General features: G+C 49.5%; 1 protein-coding gene across 3 annotated transcripts in view; it reads right to left on the bottom strand.

Annotated features, from left to right (window-relative positions):
- The window catches only part of PICK1 (protein interacting with PRKCA 1), a 135,176-nt gene that overhangs the window by 55,940 nt on the left and 55,245 nt on the right, over positions 1-23,991 (bottom strand). For all 3 annotated transcript variants that reach the window (XM_029590150.1, XM_029590151.1, XM_029590152.1), the window contains exons 6-9: positions 22,687-22,776; positions 14,405-14,458; positions 13,760-13,822; positions 12,281-12,414 (exon numbers count right to left, since the gene is read on the bottom strand). In XM_029590150.1, coding sequence (XP_029446010.1) covers positions 12,281-12,414; positions 13,760-13,822; positions 14,405-14,458; positions 22,687-22,776 — 341 coding nt within the window. The remainder of the gene's footprint in view (positions 1-12,280; positions 12,415-13,759; positions 13,823-14,404; positions 14,459-22,686; positions 22,777-23,991) is intronic.

Raw genomic sequence — 23,991 nt, 5'->3', positions numbered from 1 at the left:
GTACCCACACAACTCAAGCATGCCATTATAAAACAGACCCTCAAAAAAGCGGACTTGGACCCTTCTGAATCATCTAACTACCGACCAGTCTCGAACCTTCCTTTCCTTTCCAAAATAATGGAAAAAATCATAAACAAACAACTCACAGAATTTCTAAATGAACATCAGCTACTACTTCCATCCCAGTATGGATTCCGCAAGAACCATAGTACCGAAACTCTGCTCCTGTCACTTTCAGATTTAGTATTAAAAACGCTAGACACAGGTCACTCTTACATCCTTGCCCTGCTTGACATATCAGCAGCATTCGACACTGTCAATCACTATACTCTGATCACCCGCCTATCTCAAATTGGAATTTCTGGCACTGCGCTCTGCTGGCTCCAGTCCTATCTTAATGAGAGAAAATACAGTGTTAAAATTGGCATCCACCAATCCAAACCCAGAAAACTACAACAAGGAGTACCTCAAGGATCCTCTCTCTCATCAACACTGTTTAACATTTACCTTATCCCTCTATGTCGACTCTTGATAAAACTTGGATTCCCGCACTTCATATATGCAGACGATGTGCAAATCCTCATCCCCATTAAGGACTCTATACCTAATGCTCTGAAAATCTGGAATTCTGCACTTGAAGAAATAAAGAATCTACTCACCCAAAACTTTCTGGCAATCAATACTAGTAAAACAGAACTTATCTCTCCACAAAGCAACATCCCCCTAAATCCTACCAATTATTCACAAGCTGGCCCCCTCGCTTTACAGCAAGTCCGTAGTCTTGGTGTTATCATAGACAATTATTTCTCACTAAAAAAATTCATTGCAGCCACTGTAAAAAACGGATTCTTTAAACTCCACACTCTAAAAAGAATCAAATCTCTCCTACACCCGTACGATTTCCGAACTGTTTTACAAGCCACAATATTGTCAAAACTGGACTACTGTAATTCCATTCTACTTGGATTGCCTAAAAACTCATTACAACCATTACAAATGTTACAAAACGCAGCCGCCCGAATACTCACTAATGCGCATCGCCATGACCACATTACACCGGTACTCCAATACCTCCACTGGCTACCAGTAGCATCGAGAATTACATTCAAAGTCCTCACCCTCATACACAAATCAATCTACAACCAAGAAATGCAATGGTTCTCTGACCACTTTACATTCCACAAATCCAATAAACCTACAAGAACAATGCACCAAGCCAAACTCAAGACTCCCACTCTCAAACAAATTAAACATGTTTCCACAAGAGAACGATCATTTACCATAGCAGGAACAAACATCTGGAATAAAATGCCCACAGACCTGCGCCTGGAGCCTTGTCCCAAGAAATTCAAACAAAACTTAAAAACTTGGCTCTTCAGAGAAGCTTATACATAATGCCCTTAGACTCCTCAAACAGTCATACTACCTCATACAGCCTCCCTTTACTACCATTCTATCACTATTCTATTAGCCAGCCTCTCCCCCCCCCCCTTCCCTTACTATCTGCCTTCCTCTGCCTGAATATACCTAATTATACATAGACTGTATATTTTATTGTACATAATACACCTAAGTTTATACCGTTGGTTATTATACATAGTTTCTCCCATTAGATTAGATGGGATCCAATTGTACCATATGTTGACTCATTACCTTGTTTATTGATATATGCTTGTTCTTACTGAATTGATTGTAAAGCCTGTTGCTAAATTATTGTTCATTGTAAACAGAGGTGATGTTTGAAACGTTCCGTGGTATATAAAAAAACCTTTAAAATAAATAAATAAATAAATGGAAACACGAGCCTCGAGGTCCTGGGAAGCCTGTTGCCATTGCGACTGCAACGTCCATTGCGCTTTGCACATGCAAAGGCAGGCTAAAGGGGTAACATGGACTGATACTGCCATGTGGCCCAACAAGCGAAGCAGAAAATGAGCACTGACATTCCGTCTACTGTGCACCACGGTTGCCAACACAGATAGGGTAAGGGCCTGATCGCGGGGCAAGAATGCCTTCGCCTGAGTCGTGTACAGCCTGGCTTCTATGAAGTCCAGCTGGGGAGACTGGCAGAGGTGGGATTTCAGGTATTTGATGACAAAACCCAGAGATTGCAGTGCTTTATCGTCAGGGCCAAAGCGTTCAATGCTCCTGCAAGTGAGTCGCTTTTGACCAACCAGTCGTCCAGGTATGGGAAGACATGCACCGCACGGCGCCTGAGGTGCGCTGCCACCACTGCCAGGCACTTGGTGGAGACGCAAGGGGCTAAGGCCAAGCCAAAAAGCAATACCCTGTACTGGTAGTGAGCCTTCCCCACCACAAAGCGAAGATACTTTCTGTGATTGGGGAAGATGGCAATGCGGGCGTAGGTGTCCTTGAGATTGAGGAGAGAAATCAGAGTCCCCAGAGAATCCATCTTGAATTTTTCTCTTCTGAGGAATTTGTTCAACACCCTGAGATCGAGGATGGGGCGAAAGCCCCAGTCCTCTTCGGTATGAGGAAGTACCTTGAATAGAATCCTCAGCCCTGCTAACAACGAGGAACGGGCTCTACCGCTCCCACCATGAGAAAGGCGGAGAACTCTGTCCTAAGTATGATCTGCTGGGTGGATGACCCCATGTCTATCATGGGGGAGAGTCCTCTGGGATCTTTCTGAAATTTAGTCGATACCCCTGGCGAACTATAGTAAGGACCCAGTGGTCCGAAGTAATGGTTGACCAGTGGTGGGGGAAGTAGAGCAGTCTGCCTCCTGCTGGAGGATCTAACGTCAGGGGTACGACTGGTTGGCCCATGCTCCCTTGCCTCCAGTCAAAAGCCCATAACCGGGGCCTGTTGGGGGGGTGGCCCCTGGAGCTAGCACGGGACATGCAAGTCCAAGAGGTGGGGGGTAATATTTCCGCTGCCAATAAGAGGACTTCCTGGAACATTTCCTGACAGAGGATAGAGGATCCAAAGCAGTTGTTCAAGGGTTTCATGGAGATTCTTCAATTGAGCAACCACATCTCTGAGCTTACCCCCGAAAAGGTTTTCACCTGTACATGGGAGGTCAGCCAACTTCTTTTGCACCTCTGGCCCGAGGTTGGAAGCACAGACAGGCCATCCTACAGGCACCGATGCCCACGGCAGCCACTCTGGCCGCTGTTTCAAAAAACATTGTAGGTGGATCTTACCTCGTGTTTTCTAGCCTTGAGACCCTACTGTACCATGGTGGTGCTGTTATGGCAGTCGTTCGGCTAGATCCTGGACCTGTTTCCACAAGTTTCGGTTGTACTGGGTCATATACAACTGGTAGGAAGTGATAGAGGCAATAAGCACAGCGCCCTGAAAAACCTTCCTCCCCAAAGCATCCAGTTCCCTATGCTCCCGCCCCAGAGGGCCAGAGGCATGGGTGCCGGAGCATTTGGCCTTTTTGAGAGCAGCCTCCACAATCACAAATTGGTGAGCGAGATGACGCCTCTCAAAACCTAAGGCCTGCTGTACTAGGTAGGTGGCATCCTCCTTCCTATTCACTGGAGAAATGAATATCTGATGCTCCCACATCTGAAGGAGAAGATCCTTAAAGATGCCATGAATGGGAACAGCCATTATCTCCTTAGAAGCATTGAAAAATATTGGAGGTTCTCCAATTTGATGTCATGCATCCTCCTCCCTGAGAAGCTGGAAGGGGATAGCGTCAGCCATGGCCCTGACAAAACCCGCAAAGGAGAGGTCCTCCGGGGGAGACCGACTCCTTTCCTCTGGTGGTGAAGGTTCCAACATGGGGTCATCAGAGATCTCAGAAGACGACTCTGAGGAATCATCCCCCCATGGGTTGTAAGGTCCTTCTTCCTCTCTGAGGCCATCGTTGCACAGGTGAGGCCTGTGTAAATCCCTGGCCATGGGCTCTGAGAGTCTCGAAAGCATCGAGGGAATCAACGGTCCCAGCGGTACCGGGAAAAGGCTCGGGGAACCTACAGGAACGAAAATTAGCAGGTAAGAATCAATTTTCCTTTCCCTGTACGTATCCGGATCAATCCAGACTCCTGAGATGTACCAGAGCTTTCCTACACAGGGTGGGGACCTTGAGAATCCCGCTCGGATCACACCTTCACCAAAACCACCAGAGCCTGGGGCCTGGACATCCAACCGATAATGCCTAGCAACGGTGTGCAAAGATTTCCAAGTAGCCGCCCTACAAATTTCTTGTGGCGAAACTTGCTGACACTGCCCATGAGTTGGCCTGCCATGGGTAGAATGTGCTTGAAGGCCGACTGGAAGCGGCCAGCCATGAACCAGGTATGCCGAACCAATAGCCTCTTTCAACCAGCAGGCGATCGTAGTCCTAGATGCCTTATGCCTTTTCTGGGGCCACTCCACAACACAAAGAGATAGTCAGACATACGGAAGCTATTTATAACCTCCAGATAATGCAATAGAACCCGGCGCATATCAAGCTTCCTCAGATCGCTAGACTGGGGATCAGAGCGGTCCAAATCCGGAAAGGATGGGAGTTCCACCGACTGATTCAAATGAAAAGAGGATACAACCTTTGGGAGAAAGGAAGGAACCGTCCACAAAGAGACTCCCGTATCCGTAATCCTTAAAAAGGGCTCCCTGCAGGATAACACCTGAAGCTCCAACACCTGGTGAGCTAAGGAAATAGCCACCAGAAAAACCATCTTCAACATTAGATCCTTTAGCGTCGCCCTCTTCAGAGGCTCAAATGGTGCTGCACACAGAGCCTTAAGGACCAAATTTAGGTTCCACGATGGACAAGGATCCTTGACCGGAGGATGCAAATGCTTCGCCCCTCGGAGAAAACATGCCACGTCCGGATGTGCGGCTAAGGCTACCCCGCATATCTTACCATGGAAACAACCAAGGGCCAGTACCTGCACGACAAGCCTTTAGCCAGGCCGGCCTGTAAGAAGGACAAGATATCAGCCACTAACACCCAAGCAGGGTTCACATCTTGTGCTGCACACACCAAGACTCAAAAATTCCCCACACCCTGACATAAGCCAGGGAAGTAGAGGTTTACCTTGATCGCAAAAGGGTAGCCACGATTGCGTCTGAATAGCCTTTGTCCTTTAGTCGTCACCTCTCAAAAGCCAGGCTGCTAGACAAAAGCGATCTGCCTCTTCCAAACAAACGGGCCCCTGAAGCAGAAGGTTCGGGAGGTCCTGAAAACTCAAGGGTCTGTCCACCGTGAGGTTGACTAGATCCGCAAACCATGGACACCTCGGCCATTCCGGGGCCACCAGGATCACCTCTGTCGGTTGAGCTTCTATGCGCCGTAGCACCTTGCCTATCAGAGGCCAGGGTGGAAACACATACAGTAGGATGTTCGTCGGCCAGGTGAGAACCAAGGCATCCCTTCCTTCCGCCCCTGGCTCCCGACATCGATTGAAGAAGCATGGAGCTTTGGCATTCGGAAACATTGCCATCAGGTCCACACTCGGTCTGGACCACCTGACGCATATGAGATGGAACGCCTCCTTGGAAAGTTCTCACTTCCCGGGATAGAGTCTGTTGCAACTGAGAAAATCTGCTTCATGTTGTTGACCCTGGCGATGTGAGAGGCCGCAATATTCACGAGATGTTGCTCCGCCCAGGCTATCAACAGCTGAGCCTCGACTGCCATCAGCTTTTGGTTCCTCCTTGGCGGTTGATATAAGCCACTGCAGTTGCATTGTCGGACAGAACCCTGACCGATTTCCCCTGCAGAAACGGCAGAAGAGCCTGCAACACTAACCTCACCACTCTGGTCGCCAAACGATTGATCGACCACCGGGATTCTTCCACTGACCACTGCCCCTGCACCAAACTGTCCTGACAAACTGCTCCCCAACTGGAGAGACTGGCGTCTGTAGTAACTACCATCCAGGCGGGAACTTCTAGGGCCACCCCATGGCACAAATTGTCTGAGAGGAGCCAATAATCAAGACTGAAACGTGCAGAGTCTGTAAGAGGAAGGGGAAGGTGAAATTGTTCGGACACTGGGTTCCAACGGGAAAGCAATGCTGACTGAAGAGGTCTCATATGAGCAAAGGCCCACGGGGCTAACTCCAAGGTGGAAGCCATCGACCCGAGGACTCAAATAATCCCAGACCCTATGAGGATGCTTGCATAACAATTCCCGAACTTGCCCTTGCAGCTTGATGATTCGTTCCTTGGTCAGGAAGACCCTCCCCAGCCACGTGTCGAACAGAGCACCTAGGAACTCCAGGGACTGGGAAAGAACTAGGTGGCTCTTGGCTAGGTTGACCGCAACAGATGAAGAACTCTGTGCACCGCAGAGCGACAGAGAGACTCCGATTTCGCCCAAATCAGCCAATCGTCCAGATACGGATGAACAAAGAATCCTTCCTTTCAGAGTTGTGCTGCCATCACAACCATTATTTTGGTTAAAGTCCTGGGTGCCATGGCAAGTCCGAATGGCAGAGCACAGAATTGGAAATGGTCCCCCAGAATGGAAAACCTCAAGAATTTCTGATGGTCGGCTTGGATCCCGATGTGCAAATATGCTTTGGTCAGAACCAGGGACTCTAAGACTCTTTGTGCACCGAGATCCCTAAGAGCTGTCGCTCCTGTCACAGACGCCACGACCGCCCTCAAAGTCTCCATTGAAATCATCGGTTCACACATTGAAATAGTCTGTTCAGTGTGCTGCGGCAGTCAAAAAAGCAAACAGAATGTTGGGAATTATTAGAAAGGGAATGGTGAATATAACGGAAAATGTCAATGCCTCTGTATCGCTCCATGGTAAGACCTCACCTTGAATACTGTGTAGAATTCTGATTGCTGCATCTCAAAAAAGATATAATTGCGATGGAGAAGGTACAGAGAAGGGCTACCAAAATGATAAGGGGAATGGAACAGCTCCCCTATGAGGAAAGACTAAAGAGGTTAGGACTTTTCAGCTTGGAGAAGAGATGGCTGAGGGGGGATATGATAGAGGTGTTTAAAATCATGAGATGTCCAGAACGGGTAAGATGTGAATCTGTTATTTATGCTTTCGGATAATAGAAAGACTAGGGTGCACTCCATGAAGCTAGCATGTGGCACATTTAAAACTAATCGGAGAAAGTTCTTTTTCACTCAATGCACAATTAAACTCTGGAATTTGTTGTCAGAGGATGTGGTTAGTGCAGTTAGTATAGCTGTGTTTAAAAAAGGATTGGATAAGTTTCTTGGAGGAGAAGTCCATTACCTGCTATTAAGTTTATTTATTTATTTATTTAAGGTTTTTATATACCGGCAATCATGAGAACATATCTTGCTGGTTTACATGAAACGGGAGTGCATTAAATATATCAAACTAGAACTCAGGTGACCGAAAGTACAGTTACAATTAACAAGGGTGGCAGAACTTGGTGAAGAGGAAGAAGAAGGAAAGAATAAATGGTTAAACGATATACAAGTCACATTACAAGTTATGTGCAAATGGCATGATTAATGGCTGAATGTTTTGAGGAGTCCTTGGGTTGTGTTCTTGGATTGTGTCATTAAATTGTGTCTTGGAAAGCTTGCTTGAATAACCAAGTCTTAAGTCTTTTCCTAAAAGTTGGGAGGCAAGGTTCCAGTCTGAGATCTGTGGGCAATTAATTCCACAGAAGGGGGCCAGCTGTGGAGGTGGCGCGATCTCTTAGGGTAATGTGTCTAGTCGTTTTTGCAGGGGGAACTTGGAGTGTGCCTCTATAAACATCTCTGGTAGGTCTTGTCGAGTTGAATACTTGGAGAGGAAATTGAAGATCGAGGGAAGTGCATTGATGTATAGTTTTGAAAATGATACATATGGTTTTGTACATGATACGGAAGTATACGGGTAGCCAATGTAGCTCTTTCAGGATGGGAGATATGTGGTCTCTTTTTCTTGTGCCTGTTAGTAGTCGGGCTGCTGAATTTTGCACCATCTGTAATGGTTTGGAATAGGAAGAAGGCAGACCTAGCAATAGGGAGTTGCAATAGTCTAATTTTGAAAAAATGACTGCCTGGATGATCGTTCTGAAGTCTTGAGCATGGAAGAGAGGTCTTATCCTTTTCAAAACCTGGAGTTTATAGAAGCAGTCTTTGGTTGTTTTGTTGATGTGTGCCTTGAAGTTTAGCCGGTTGTCCAATAACACTCCTAAGTCTCTAACTTGTGCAGTAGGTAGGTTGGTGGGAAGAATAATGTTAGGTGTATTGTTCTCGGGAGAGATGAGTAGGATTTCTGTCTTGGAGGAATTTAAGATGAGGTGAAGGCTGTTGAGAAGTTGTTTGATTTTTTGGTGGCATGATTCCCAGTAGTCAAGAGTTTTAGAGTATGTGTCTTTGACGGGGATGATGATTTGAATATCATCTGCGTATAGGAAGTACTTTAGATTGAGGTCAGTGAGAAGTTGGCAAAGAGGAAGCAGGTAAATATTGAATAGAGTCGGAGATAATGAAGAACCTTGTGGGACTCCTATGGCAGAGTCAAATCTTGAGGATTCCTTGTTTTGGAGTTTAACTTTGTAACCTCTGTTGTTGAGAAAGGTTTTGAACCAAGATAGGACGGTGCCGCAGATTCCTATGGACGATAACTGGTTTAAGAGGATGGTGTGGTTGACCGTGTCGAACGCTGCTGATAGGTCTAACAAGATCAATAGAAAAGAGTTTCCTTTGTCGAGGCCCAGTAAGATATGGTCTGTCAACGAAGTGAGGAGGGATTCTGTGCCTCGATTTATACGGAAGCCGTGTTGTGGGATGAAGAGAAGATTGTTGTCTTCGATGAAATCTGAGAGTTGAGAGTTCACTAGTTTTTCCATGATCTTGGCGATGAATGGGAGGTTAGCTATGGGGCGGAAGTTGTTAGGGTCCTTCGGGTCTAGGTTGGGTTTCTTTAGGAGCGGTGAGATTGAGGCCATTTTAAGATCATCTGGGAAGGTTCCTTGGGCTAGAGAGCAGTTGATGATATTTTTCAATGAAGTGGCTATTGTGTCTGGAATAGATAGAAGAAGTTTGGAGGGGATGTGGTCTGCAGGATGAGACGAAGGTTTCATTCTTCTCAGGATGGTTTGTATCTCCGTGGAAGAGACGGGTTCAAAGGTGTTTAAGCTGACGTTTTTGTGGGCAGGTTGTTGATATGTCTGGAGGTCGGCTGTATTGGAAGGCAGTTGTGTTAAGAGATTAGTGATTTTATTTTGGAAAAACTGAGCGAGTTCTTCCGCTTTGGGTTGTGCCATGTTGCCTGGGATTTCTCGCGGAATGGTTTGAGTGAGGCTGGAGACATAAGCGAAGAGGGCTTTGGCGTCAAAAACCAGGTTGTGAATCTTAGATGCATAATAGTCTTTTTTTGATTTTGAGGTGAGAGATTTGTACTGGTAAGTTGACTTAAAAATTATTTGTACTGGTAAGTTGACTTAAAAATTAGCCACTCCTGTTGCTAGTAACAGTAGCATGGAATAGACTGTTTTTGGGTGCTTGCCAGGTTCTTGTGGCTGGATTGGCCACTGTTGGAAAGAGGATGCTGGGCTTGATGGACCCTTGGTCTGACCCAGTATGGCATGTTCTTATGCGAAACCGTGGAACACGAAGACAGCGGTTGACCCTTTTTAAGTCCAGAATGGGCCAGCATGTGCCTTCCTTCTTGGGCACCACGAAGTAGATGGAATAATGGCTCCTCCGCTGTTCTGCCTTAGGAACTGGTACAATGGCTCCAAGATCACATAGGCGTTGTAAAGTGTCCCGCACTGCCTGATGCTTCTGTTCATAGGAGCATGGGGAGACGAGAAAGTGGCTGCGAAGGCGCCAAGCAAAATCTAAAGTGTAGCCTTGTCTTATCACATTGAGGACCCTCTGGTCCGATGTTATTTTGTCCCACTCCTCGTAGAACTGAGACAACCTGCCTCATACAATGGGAACAGAGGAATGGACTGGCCCCATTTCATTGAGAAGATTTTGTCCCCCCTGCAGCCTGGGGGTTCCATCCTACCAAACAGACACCCTCGAAAGGACTGGACCAGGACTGTTACCTACCCGAGCTCTGTCTGGATGAGGAGCCTGATGACCTGGAAGAGTGGAACCTCCAAGACCCCCGGAACCGGGACAGAGGAGGAAAAGAACCTCTCGTCTTGGGTTTGTGTCCTCAGGCAGGCGATGAACCTTTTTCTCCCCCAAGGATTGAATCATGTCTTCCAAATCCTTCCCGAACAGTAGTTTGCCTTTGAAAGGCAGAGAGCCCAGTTGAGCTTTGGAGGAGACATCTGCAGACCAGTTCCTCAGCCAGAGTAGTCTGTGGGTTGAAACAGCTGAAACCATAGACCTGGCCGAGGTGCGGAACAGGTCATAAAGGGCATCCGCACTGTAAGCTACCGCGGCTTCCAAGTGCCCCGCTTGCACGGCCTCCTCCACCGACAGACGTGTTATTCTGCAAGAGCTGTACCCAGCCAAGTCTGGCCCTCAAGGCGAAACTGCTGCACATGGCAGCCTGCACTCCCAGCGCGGAGACCTCGAAAATTTTCTTGAGCTGGATCTCAAGCTTACAATCCTGGAGATCCCTGAGAGCTGTCACTCCTGTCACCAGAATGGTGGTCTTTTTGGTAACCGCAGACACCGCCGCATCTACTTTGGGAACACAAAGGAAGGCTAGGGCTTCTCTTCTGGTAAAGGATACAGCTTATCCATTGCTTTACTGACCTTCAGACCCAAATCCGGGGTGTCCCATTCCCGAAACAGCAAGTCCGTAACTGAAATATGGAACGGGAAGCACCGGGATGGACCACGAAAACCCACCATGACAGGATCAATAGACCCCATCCGGGAATCCTCCGGAGGGGCATCAATGCTCAATTCCTCCAACACCGCGGGAATAAGCGGGCCCAACTCATCCCTCTGGAAAAGACGGACCACCTTGGGGTCATCTCCTTCAGGAACTTGGGGCCCATGTCTGGTAGTATGGTCTTGGTCATCCTCCGGGTCCGCCCCTGGTAGAGGCTTATCCCTCGGATCCCTATCCTCCAAGGAGGAAACTTACATCGGCCAGGATGCTGCAGACCGCAGGGAGCGCTTCTTCTTTCTTGCCCCCTTTTCCTCCGGGGCTCTGGAACGCTTAGGATCCTGGACCCCAGGAACCCAACAATGACTTCCTCCAGACTGTCTCTTGGCTGCTTTCCTCGCTTTGAAAGCTTTATGCAGCAGCATAATAAACTGGAGGAAAAGGAGGATGAAGAGGTGTACGAAGCCCCCTCAGGGCTCTCCTCAGCCGCGCCTATAGCATCCCCAGTCAATCTGCCTCCCTCGGAGGCCGCCTGCTGTGGAGATAAAGGGGGTGAGGATTTCTCCTACTCCACTGTGGCTTGCGCCACATGAATGGAATCGAAAATGGCATCTGTTCCCGCGTTGAGTGGGAATGGATCGGGTGAAGAGAGCCGCAGCTGCCCGAGCCTCCCGGGATCTTGGTGCACCTTCAAAACGTCTCCCCTGGCGGCTTTAGTTGTGCCCCCCCCCCCCCCCCCCCGGGAAGGCAGGCGGATCATAGGCTGTCGCAGGATACTCACAGGTGCGACAGACTGCACCATGTGGCATCGGCAGCAAGTCCGGCTCAACTAACACCCCAGGAGAAAAGGTTCGGCGGCTGACACCCCCCCCCCCCCCCCCCACGGGGGAGAATGAAGATACTCACTGACTCAGGAACAAACAGGGTTTTTGTCTTTTTTTTTTCCCCAAACCCAACCGAAGATCTCCGCGGGTTCCAAGGTTCCTGGGGTGAGTGATCCGGGATCCCCAGTATCACCCTGAGGGTAGGAGCAGATAGGAGGAGGGTCCTCGACCCCTGGATCTAGCAGCCTCAACTACCAGGGGGGATGGTCCCCTCAGGACCTGCCAACACCCTGGGAGGCTCAAAAGCTCTCTGTTCCTTCCCTTTAGCTTTTTTTTTTTTTTTTTAAATATATATATATATATATACATACACACATATATATATATATATACACATATATATATATATATATATATATATACACACACACACACACACACAAACACATATACATATGGCAATAAACTAATCTAAATTGACTTCCTAACCTTTTCTTTTTTTTTTTTTTAAACTAATTCCCTAATCACAGACTGTAGGCTTTGCACCTCGATCATCTGCTGGAAAAGGAGAAATACTGACAGTCTGTAGGTGGCACCTGAGGGTATAGGGCAGAGTCAGTCAAAACTTCTCTGTCTCCATCTGCTGGAGGGGAAGCAAAACCCATGAGTCTGGACTGATCCGGGTACGTACAGGGAAAAATGTTTACACAATTCACTCCTCATGTTTATTATTTTAATTTACCGGTTTAATGGTCTTCAGCAGCCGGATTCCAAACTTTTCAATATTGCGATGAGCATCAGCAAATTTTACAAAGGCCTCACTAGCAGCTGGCTGAGGCTCCCGTACACCGATCACAGAGAAAACATCTCCAAATGCTGCAGCAAAATTGCAGAAGGAAAGAGACAAATCAGAAAGAGGATTAGATGTTTGCAGTTTGATAGCAGGAAAGAAAGCGTTACTATCAATGGATTATGGGTCTGCACTTGGTGCCTCAGACTTGGCGGTTCAAAACTGATGGACACCAGTCAACTGAGGCATGGATGTACATATAGACTGGCCTTATTGCTAGTGGTATTCAATGACTCTGAAGCTAGGAATTTTTTTCTTGTACCATATGAAAATGAAAGAATTGCTACCAAAAGAAGAGAGATGACTAGCGTTTGCTCTTACTCCAACCCTACTGAGCCATTCTTGTGCTTTCAGGCTGAGTCACTATAAGGAACTTTTGAAGGGCATTCTTTCTAAATAAAGAAATACATATTTCCCCATCTGAAGCAGATGTTCCCCCCTAGTTATGCCAAAATTACATTTTGTGGGACTGGCCTGTGGCAGTGCTGTATGCTGCCAAGTAAGATATCAGGGCTTAATTCCTCAGCACTTTTTCTACTCCTAAAGCCAGTAGTGATAGCACTCATATTTTTTTCTCAAGTCCTAGCCATGGCATACAGGTGCCATCTACAAGTGTGACTCAGGGTACTTGTGTATAGGTGTTTGAAGCAAGCATCAGTCTGTGGTCCTCTGCTCAGGACTGTCTGCAACAACTGCGTTATATAAAGGAAGACAGGTGAGGCTAGAACAGGGAAGAAAAACAAAAAACAAAAAAAACAACTGGGGGCTGTAAATGAGCACCTAGGGTATCTCAACTTCAACACTCCCCATTATAATTGGCTGAAGGTTCAGGTGTGGAAAGGAAATTAAGCCACAAAATCCCCCCCAAAAAAAATAAATTTTGTTGTGAGTCACAAATTAACCTTAATATGGTAAGGCAACAGAGCTGTCAGAACAGTTTTTCTGAAAAGTTTCCTGTTAAAGGAAAGTGATGTAAATTAGCTAATTTGGAGCTAAAGAAACAGGTGGCAGGCCCTTGGTCTTCCTCCTCCTCCTTATGCCTCTAACCACCAATTAGAAGCTATAGAAAATGATGTCAAAATATAGCTTGCTAAAAAACTGGTGGCAGCAACAGATGCAGTGCAAGCAGGTTTCATCTCCCCTTTCCCATTACTCATAGGCTATGAATGTTATTTTAGCAGCAATTCCAACATCAATAGGATTAAGGAGTAGAAGCCTAAGCTGGGATAATCAGACATTGTGTCTCTCTTGAATTGCAATGAGACCAGTATGCAGTAGAGCCCCTTCACCTCTGCATCTTGGTCAGGTTCTGCCTCTTCCTTTATATACCAACAGAGCACCAGGGTGTGAAAATGTGCCCACATTGCTTACCTCTGTGTGTCTGTGACAGCTCAAAAAAGGAGCGAAGGAGTCGCTTAGTGTGCTCCATCATGCCTGAGGGGAGAGAGGTACAGGAAGCCATCAGTGTGAATGAGAGCAAAAAAGCAAAAACATGGAAAAGATAGAGCATGAAAGGGATAGGCAAGGAGAGAAGACCACCACCAAGGCTCTTAAAACACAACTGTAATTACAATAGAGAAAAGGGCAGGGCTGTGCTAAGCAGGGGTTTAGACTTTGCACTGGTGAATGTAACAAGAAGACTGGACACAAGTATGACACAGCACTATCACAGACCAGAGTAACATAGACCTAGGCAACTTTACATGCAAAGACATGTACAGTACACATGGAATCACTCACACAAACATGGATACAGAATTCCTTATCATACACCATGGGCAAAATAATACATTGTTATAGACCAACCTCACATGGAATTCTTCCTAACAGTGGGATGGTGTAAACAGCAGCACTGTCTCCAGTTTTTCTTGGGGTTAGGATGCCCTTTTTTTTTTTTTTTTTTTAAATAGGTGGGGTTGGTTGGTGAGAACACGTGCATGACAATTTTAAGGAGCAGGGCATGCTGGTGATATAAAACAAGCCAGGATGCATGCCCTGTTTGATCCTGGGACTTACCCTTGTACAGCTCTGCTGTCCTCTCCAACTCCTCCAGTCTCTTTACCAGACCATCTGTAAGAATAAAATAATTAGGAATCAGCACATCATATACAGAGAAGGAGAAATCACATTTAGGCTCTGTGGTCTTGCATCTCCCCTCCTTACAAATACAGATGGACAAATATGGCTCTGCTTTAAACAGATACTTAGGGACTTAAGCAGATCACCTCTCCAAACAAAAATAAATTCCAAGATCTGAAGTCCTCTACACCTCATTAGAAAAAGCAGGATTTTAAGACCTGGCTAGTACCAAATGGACTCTTCTTTCCCTTTCAAAGAAAAAACTACCCCAGAAACATTCTATTTAGCAAAAATCATTTATTTAAAATACATTTCTTCAGAGGGGAAGGACTGGGGATTTCCACCAGCTGAAATGTGATGGAGGAAGTGACTGATGTTTCAAGGGGTGACTCTACAGGAGCTGAGCTGTCCCAAGAAGGGCATAGGAAAATTGGTTCTTACCTGCTAATCTTCGTTCCTGTTACCACGGATCAGCCCAGACTCCTGGGTTTTACCTCCCCTCCAGCAGGCGGAGACAGACAAATTTCTGTGGTCTCTGTCGTATACCCCTGAGGTGCCACCTAGAGTCTGTCAGTATTCCACTGTACCCAAGCAGAACAATAATGAAGATTCACAACTGTCTTTTAACAACCTCCCTCTGAAGAGCAGAGGAAAAGAACATGTAACCGAAACTCAAACTATGCCCAATAATTCTGACCCCGAACAGGGGGGCATATGAAACTTACAGCATGAAAGAATTAACCACCGGCCGAGCGGACTCTCCCTGGATGGGACTCTGGGCTGATCCGTGGTACTACAGGAACGAAGATTAGCAGGTAAGAACCAATTTTCCTTTCCCTGTACGTACCTGGATCAGCCCAGACTCCTGGGTTGTACCCAAGCTTCCCTAACCAGGGTGGGACTGTGAGAGTCCCGCTCGGAGAACACTAGCTCCGAAAGCCCCAGGTTCAGGTGTCCGGACATCAAGTCTGTAATGTCTCGTGAAAGTATGTGTTAGACTTCCAGGTAGCCGCCCTACAAATCTCGATGCGCTACCTGTTGACATTCAGCCCACGAAGTAGACTGCGAGCGCGTAGAATGAGCCTTAAGCCCGACAGGAATCGGCCGGCCCTGTACAAGGTACGCCGATACAATAGCCTCCGTCAGCCAACAGGCGATAGTGGCCTTGGAAGCTTTCTGACCCCTTCTAGGTCCACTCCACAAGACGAAGAGATGGTCCGAAAGCCGAAAACTGTTCGTGACCTCCAGGTAATGCAACACCAGCTTTACGTCTAGCTTCCGCAAATCCCTGGCCTCCAGCGTAGCGGAATTTAGACCCGCGAAGGAAGGAAGCTCCACTGACTGATTTAAATAAAAAGCAGAGACTACCTTTGGTAGAAAGGAGGGAATCGTGCGCAATGAAACCCCTGCATCCGAAATCCTTATGAAAAGCTCTCTGCAAGACAATGCCTGGAGCTCTGAAATGCGCCTCGCCGATACAATAGCGACTGGAAACACAATTTTCAAAGTGAGGTCCTTCAGGGTCACCTGCTTCAAGGGCTCAAAGGGGGCCATGCAAAGGGCACGGAGAACCAAGAAGCTTCCAGGAAGGGCAGGGATTGCGAACTGGAGGGCACGCAAGTGCTTAACCCCTCTCAGGAACCTAGCCACATCTGGATGCGAAGCCAGCGCCACTCCGTGTACTTTACTTCGAAAGCAACCTAACGCCGCTACCTGAACTCGCAGGGAATTAAAGGCTAGACCCTTGGACAATCCTGCCTGCAGAAATTCCAGAACCTCTGGGATTGTTGCCTTGGAAGGACGAATGCTACGCTCCAAATACCAGGATTCAAACACTCCCCAAACTCTAACATAGGCTCTGGAGGTAGAGGTTTTACCTACCTCCAGAGCCTATGTTAGAGTTTGGGGCGATAACCGCAGGTGAGTACCCCCTCGTACTCAACCTTCCTTTCAAAAGCCATGCCGCTAGATAGAAGTGATTGACCTCGCCGAAAGAGAGGGGTCCTTGTCGCAGAAGAGTCGGGGACGGAGGAATCATCGATTGCTAGTTAGAAGATCCGCAAACCACGGACGCCGTGGCCATTTTGGAGCCACTAGGATTACTGTACCCGGGTGAACCTCTATTCAGCGCAACACCTTCCTGACCAACGGCCACGGTGGAAAAACGTACAACAGAACGTCCCTTGGCCAGGGCAGAACCAGGGCACCTACTCCCTCTGCTCCTGGTTCTCTTCACCGACTGAAGAAACGAGGAGCCTTGGCATTGCGGTACGTCACCATGAGATCCATGGAGGGCCTGGTCCACCGCTTGCACAGAAGCCGAAAAGCCTCGTCTGAGAGCTCCCACTCCCCGGGATCCAACTGGTTTCGACTGAGGAAATCGGCCTGCACATTATCCACCCCGGCTATGAGAGAGGCTGCAATTTTGTAAAGGTGCTGTTCCGCCCAAGTGATCAACAGCCATACCTCCGTTGCCACAGGGCGACTCTTGGTTCCTCCTTGACGACTGATGTAAGCAACCGCCGTGGCATTGTCGGACAGTATCCTCACCAACCGCCCTTCCACTAAGGGTAGAAGGGCCTGTAACACCAGCCGAACCATCCTGGTCTCCAAACAAACAATTGATGGACCAGGAAGATTCCGTCTTTGTCCATTGTCCCTGTACCGCCGATCCCCGACACACTGCCCCCCATCCGGAGAGGCTGGCATCGGTAGTGACTACGATCTACGTGGGAATTTCCAAGTCCACGCCCCGATGCAAATGGTCTGGACACAGCCACCAACGTAGACTGGAACACGCCAAGTCCATCAGCGGTAAGCGAAGTTGAAACTGCTGGGAAAGTGGACTCCAGTGGGAGAGCAACGCAGACTGAAGAGGACGCATATGAGCAAAGGCCCACAGGACCAACTCGAGATTGGAAGCCATCGACCCCAGAACCTGCAAATAATCCCAGGCCCTGGGCTGAAGCATTGATCTGAACAAACCCACCTGGGTAACCAACTTGGAAAGTCTCTCTTCTGTAAGAAAAACCTTGCCCCCAGAAACTCCAAGGACTGGGAATCAGATGGTTCTTGTCGGGATTGATCACCCAACCTAAGGAAGTCAATTTCTGAAGAACCCGCTGGACCGCGTCCTTGCACAAGGCTTCCAACTTCGCACAAATCAGCCAATCGTCCAGATAGGGATTAACCAGTATGCAGTCGCGCCGCAGGGCTGCTGCTACTACCACCACCACCTTGGTGAAAATCCTGGGTGCTGTCACTAGACCGAACGGAAGAGACAAAACTGGAAGTGTTGTCTGAGGATCGCAAACCATAGGTATTTCTGGTGATCCGGATGGATGGGAATGTGCAGATAAGCCTCCATCAGGTCCAATGATGCCAGAAACTCCCCCTTGTGTACAGATGCTATCAAGGAGCGCAAAGTTTCCATCCGAAACCGAGGCACCTTCAGTGTCCGATTGACAGTCTTCAAATCGAGAATGGGGCGAAACGTTCCTTCCTTTTTCAGTACAATGAAATAGATGAAGTAATGCCCGCGCCTGAGTTCTCTGGCGAGAACCGGAACTATGGAGCAGAGATCCTGTAAGCCACCAGAATCACATCTGCAGGGTGATTTTCTATGCAACGAAGTACTTTGCCGATCAGGGGCCAAGGTGGAAACACATACAGGAGAATGGACGTTGGCCAGGGCAGGGCCAAGGCATCCACCCCTTCCGCCCCCAGCTTCCTTCGACGAGCAAAAAAGCGTGGGGACTTGGTATTCTGAAAGGTTGCCATGAGATCCATGGCCGGCTGCCCCCAACGGTCGCAGATGAGTTGAAAAGCGCTGTCTGCCAGCTCCCATTCTCCGGGGTCGAGTTGATGCCTGCTCAGAAAATCCGCGTGGACGTTGTCCACCCCGGCGATGTCAGACACAGCTATATTGAGGAGATGCTGCTCCGCCCACTGAAACAGAAGACGAGCTTCCAACGCCACCAGACGACTTCAGGTCTCCCCCCGACGGTTGATGTAAGCCACCGTAGTTGCATTGTCCGACAGGTCCCGGACCGCTTTCCCCTGAACCAGGGGGAGAAAGGCCCTCAACGCTAGCCGTACCGCTCTGGTCTCCAGGCGATTGATTGATCAGAGCGACTCGGCCGCGGACCATCGTCCCTGCACTGACTGGCCCAGGCACACCGCTCCCCAACCTGAGAGGCTCGCGTCTGTGGTGAGAACCGTCCAATCTGGAGCCAAGAGCGAGACCCCCTTGAGCAGATTGCTCGAGTGGAGCCACCAATCCAGACTTGATCTTGCCACGGCCGGTACAGGTGACGGAAGGCGGAACTGCTCGGAGACGGGATTCCAGCGAGAAAGCAACGCCAACTGTAAGGGACGCATATGTGCAAAGGCCCACGGTACCAACTCCAGGGTAGAAGCCATAGACCCAATCAACTGCAGATAGTCCCATACCGTCGATGGCTGCATCTGTAGCAGGGCCAAGACCTGCCCGCGTAATTTGCGACAGCGGTCCACGGAGAGGAAAACCTTGCCGAGCCGGGTGTCGAATAACACTCCCAAAAATTCCAGAGACTGGAATGAGATGACTCTTGCCCGTGTTGACCACCCAACCGAGGGAGTGTAACGGTTGGAGAACCCTCTGGATGGCTGAGCGACAGAGGTCTTCGGATTTTGCTCGAATCAACCAATCGTCCAGATACAGGTGCACCAGGAGACCCTCTCGCCGTAATTGTGCTGCCACCACCACCATGATCTTGGTGAAAGTCCTGGGGACCGTCGTGAGACCGAATGGTAATGCTTGAAATTGGTAATGCTGTCCCAGCACAAAGAACCTGAGGTACTCCTGGTGATCCTTCCGAATCCCGTTGTGAAGATACGCCTCCGAGAGATCCAGCGAGGCCAGGAATTCGCCCGGCCTCACCGACGCAATCACGGACCTCAGCGTCTCCATTCGAAAGCATGGGGTCCACAAACAGCAGTTGACCTCCTTTAGATCGAGGATGGGCCGAAAGGAGCCCTCTTTCTTTGTCATGACAAAGTAGATGGAATAATGTCCTCTTTGCTGCTCCGAGGACGAGGCAGGAACTGGAACAATGGCCCCCAGATCTAGTAGCCGGACCAGCGTCTGACAAACCACTTCTCGCTTGTCTGCGCGCCCGCAAGGAGATTGGATGAACCTCGGCCGGGGCTGCCGAGCAAAATCTAATGCGTAGCCTTGTCTTATCACAGAAAGTACCCACTGGTCTGTCGTGATCTCGGTCCAAGCCTCGTAAAAGAGAGAGAGTCTTCCCCCTATCATTGGTACTGAGGAATGGACCGGCGGGGCAATCATTGCACTGACTTACCGGCGGGGGTGTAGCGGAGCTGGTCGCGGATCTGCCAAAACGGCGCCCCCAAAAGGGCTGAGACTGCTGTCTACCTCCCCCCGAACGAAAGGAGGACGAGGGAGCACTAGAACGAGGAGCCCGAGATCTACGGTTGCCCCGATATCTGGAACGGGAAGAGAAGGACCCCTTGGGCCGAGACCTGTCCTCCGGCAGGCGATATCCCTTGTTCTCTCCCAGTAACTGGATCATATCATCCAATTCCTTGCCGAAAAGCAGCTTTCCCTTAAAGGGCAAGGAGCCCAGACGCGACTTGGAGGCGCCATCCGCCGACCAGTTCCGTAGCCACAAGAGGCTTCGAGCTGAGACGGCTGAGACCATGGAACGCGCCGAAGTAGATCATGTAACGCATATGCGCTATACGCCACCACTGCCTGGCCTCCTCCTCAGACAGGCCCTCATTGGCAAGCAGCTGCTGTACCCGGCGCAAGCCTGCCCACAGGGCAAAATTGCTGCAGATTGCTGCCCGGGCCCCCAGGGCAGAGACTTCGAAGATCTTCTTCAATTGGATTTCCAACTTGCGATCCTGCACATCTTTCAACGCAGTGGTACCCGTGACTGGGATCGTCGTTCTCTTAGTCACTGCTGAGACCGCAGCATCCACCTTCGACAGCCGCAACATCTCCAGAGCCTCCTCTGGCAAGGGGTAGAGTTTGTCCATGGCCTTCGTGACCTTGAGGCCTAAATCCGGTGTGTCCCATTCCCAAAATAGAAGGTCCATCGAAGAGAAGTGAAACAGGAAAGTGGTAGGGGGTTCACTCAAACCCAGTAATACCGGATCCATGGAGGCAGAACCCCGCTTAGCCTCCACCGGGGGGTTATCAATGCCCAGCTCCCCCAGGATGGCGGGAATGAGGGGTGGCAACTCATCCCGGCGGAAGAGACGTAAAACCCTCGGGTCGTCTCCCTCCGAGGTCAGCCCTGTCTGAGCTACCCCCTGCGCCAGGGCTCTGTCCCCCTCGGGGGTGGGGAGGGGTCCCCATTACCGTCGGGGTCTCCCGAGTCCTCGGAAGAAGATGTGTCCTCTCTGGGGGGAAGGGGCCCTGAGAGGCCATTTGGCTTTGGAGGCTCCCTCCCACTGACTCGCCGCTGGTCTAATCTCCCCCTTCGGAGGAGGTACCCCTGGGGACCCCTGATGAGGAGAGCGTCGTTTCCCAGCCTTGCGGGCCTTGAAGGCCCTATGCATCGCGAGAATAAACGCAGAAGAAAAAGAAGAAACCGATTCCCCTGAATCTGAAGATTCCGAGAAGGAGCCCCTCCCCCCTGCTGCCGCGACCGGGGACTCCGGCCGCAAGACCGAGCGCTGGGGAGAGAGAGGAGGAGGGGAATTCCAGCCCCGTTCCGGCATCGGCACGGCCACACTGCTCGCCGACAAAATGACGGGTTTTCCTGCGCTGCTGGTCTGAACGCTCTCGGTGGGGCCTCTCCGATTGCGCCCACGCGCCGAGAAACTGAGCCCTCCCGAGCTGTCCCCGATGATCCCTCGCCTCTGGGGATGCAGGCTGAACACAGCCCATCCCTCTAGAGGCACGCGTTGGCAGAGCCGCAGGCCTTACAGGTCGCGCCTCGTGGCACGCCGGCTCTGCCTCGATGCTGAAGACGCACGCCCGTTGGAAAAAAATAACCTCGCGGGCAGGGGAGGGGGTGGAGGCAGGGGAGAGGGAAAAAACGACGGAGCACACCGCGCAAGGTCAGAGAATCGGCGGAAAAAAATTAGTTGCAAGAACTTTTTTTTTTTTTTTTAATACCTCCGGAGCTGTCCCTCGCAGAAGGTGCTGGATTGGTCCCGCTGGGGGTGAGTGAGCCGGGCTCCCCGGTATCACACCCCTGCTGAGCTCGAGCTGCGGGCCCTCGACCTCTAGCCTCAGCAGAACTGCTCTACCAGGGTGGATGGTCCCCTCGGGACCTGCCAAACCCCCTGGGAACCAAGGACCTATCTTCAGAATCAGACTTCTGTTTCTTTTTTTTTTAACCAAGGAAGGAAGCAAACAAGACAAACAAGCCCCTGACTATCCTCCCTGAATCTTTGCCTAATCTTCTCAGGCTGTGGGATCTGCACCCGGACCAGCTGCTGGAGACAGAGAAATACTGGCAGGCTGTGGGTGGCACCCTGGTATATATGGCAGAGCCTGACAAATCTTGCTCTGTCTCCACCTGCTGGTGCGGAGGCAAAACCCAGGAGTCTGGACTGATCCGGTATGTACAGGGAACTCAAATGATTTCTTGAGCAGAATTCCACCCTTCTGTCCTGAGGGTCTTTCAACACTGTGCCTCCCTCAACCAGAGTAGCCTTCCGTGTGACTGCCACTACTGAGGCATCCACCTTTGGTATTCTAAATAAGGTGTCCCTTTCATTCTGTTGGAGCAGAAAAAGTTACTATAGGCTTTTTAGACCTTGGTGCCAAGTCTGGATTCTCCGACTCAGTTCAATCATTTCCTGGATAATATGGGAAATGTCCTGGTAGGTTTCTTTATCCCTGCCAAGATAGGATCCTCTCTAAGTGACACATCCTTTGGCTGCGCTTTAGTCCACCTGTGAGACTCTTGCAATGAGGGCTCCCAACTCCTCTTTCTAAATAACTTCATGGCTGAATCCTCTCCAGCTGAAGAGGTCAGCTCCCTTCCTCTGCTTCCTCCCATGAGACCTATTCAGCCCCATACTATCAGATGACTGAGGATACCACTACAAATGAATCTTATATTAACAGTATGCAGTTCTGACCCAATACATTACATAAGGGCAAAAAGACCTCAGCTACACTGACCACTTTCTACATAACCTGTCTTACTATATATTTAACATGTTCACTTGATTTTTGAGCAGTTGGTCATTACCATTACACAGGATGGCACGGCTCAATCCCAGTGCATCTGCTGTTCCTGAACTCATGTTCTCCACCAGCCTGTGCTTCACTTTCTTTAACACTGAAGAAACACAAGGAAAACAGGTCATACGTTGTACAAGAAGAGAGAAGTAGGAGGATGCACCATGTGAAATAAAGGAAAATTAGTTTCTTACCTGATAATTTTCGTTCCTGTAGTACCAAGGATCAGTCCAGGACACCTGGGTTGTGACTCCGCACCAGTAGATGGAGACAGACTAAAACTTGTGGGCGGAGCCTTATATGCCCCTGTGCCAGTCACAGCCCCTCAGTCATACGTAATGTCAAAGTAGAAACCCAATTAGGCAACCATAGCTAACTAGCCAAACTCGCTACTTAAATGGAAACAATTCCAACCCTTGCAGGAACCAGACTCCCCAACCGGGAGAGCGAACAAGCAGTGAGCGTACGGAAACAACGATGAGCGGACTCTCCGATACCCTAGCGTAGTACTGCGGGCGGGATCCTGGACTGATCCTTGGTACTACAGGAACGAAAATTATCAGGTAAGAAACTAATTTTCCTTTCCCTGTACGTACCAGGATCAGTCCAGGACACCTGGGATGTACCAGAGCCAACTTACCGAGGGTGGGAAGCAGAGAGTCCCGCTCGGAGTACCCTCTCCCCAAAACCTCCGGCCTCAGCAGCCTGAACATCCAGACGGTAATGTCGGACGAAGGTATGCAATGACTTCCGGTAGCCGCCCTACAAATCTCTTGAGGCGACACCTGAGAAACCTCCGCCCAAGACGCAGCATGAGACCTTGTCGAATGAGCCCGAAGATCCACCAGCGGAGGCTTTCCCCGTACCATGTACGCTGAGCCTATGGCCTCTTTGAGCCAACGGGCGATCGTCGTACGAGACGCTGCAGCACCCTTCCTTGGGCCGGAAAAGAGGACAAACAGATGATCCGTTACCCGAAAAGGATTAGTGACCTCCAGAAAGCGAAGGAGGGACCTCCGCACATCCAGCTTCCGTAAATCTCTCGATTTCGGATCAGACGACTCCCCGACCGCTAAAGCGGGAAGTTCAACGGATTGGTTCAAATGAAAAGCCGAGACGACCTAAGGAAGAAAGGAAGGGACAGTCCGCAAGGAAACGCCTGTGTCGGAGATTCGCAAGAACGGCTCCCTACAGGACAACGCCTGCAATTCCGAGAGACGGCGAGCCGAAGAAATCGCCACCAGAAAACACGGTCTTTAACGTGAGATCTTTGACAGTAGAGCGCTGCAAAGGCTCAAACGGTGCCGAACATAAG

The sequence above is a fragment of the Rhinatrema bivittatum genome, chromosome 2, assembly GCF_901001135.1.
Source record: "Rhinatrema bivittatum chromosome 2, aRhiBiv1.1, whole genome shotgun sequence".
In the NCBI taxonomy this organism is placed as follows: Eukaryota; Metazoa; Chordata; class Amphibia; order Gymnophiona; family Rhinatrematidae; genus Rhinatrema; species Rhinatrema bivittatum.
This window is presented reverse-complemented; position numbering and strand designations above follow the sequence as displayed.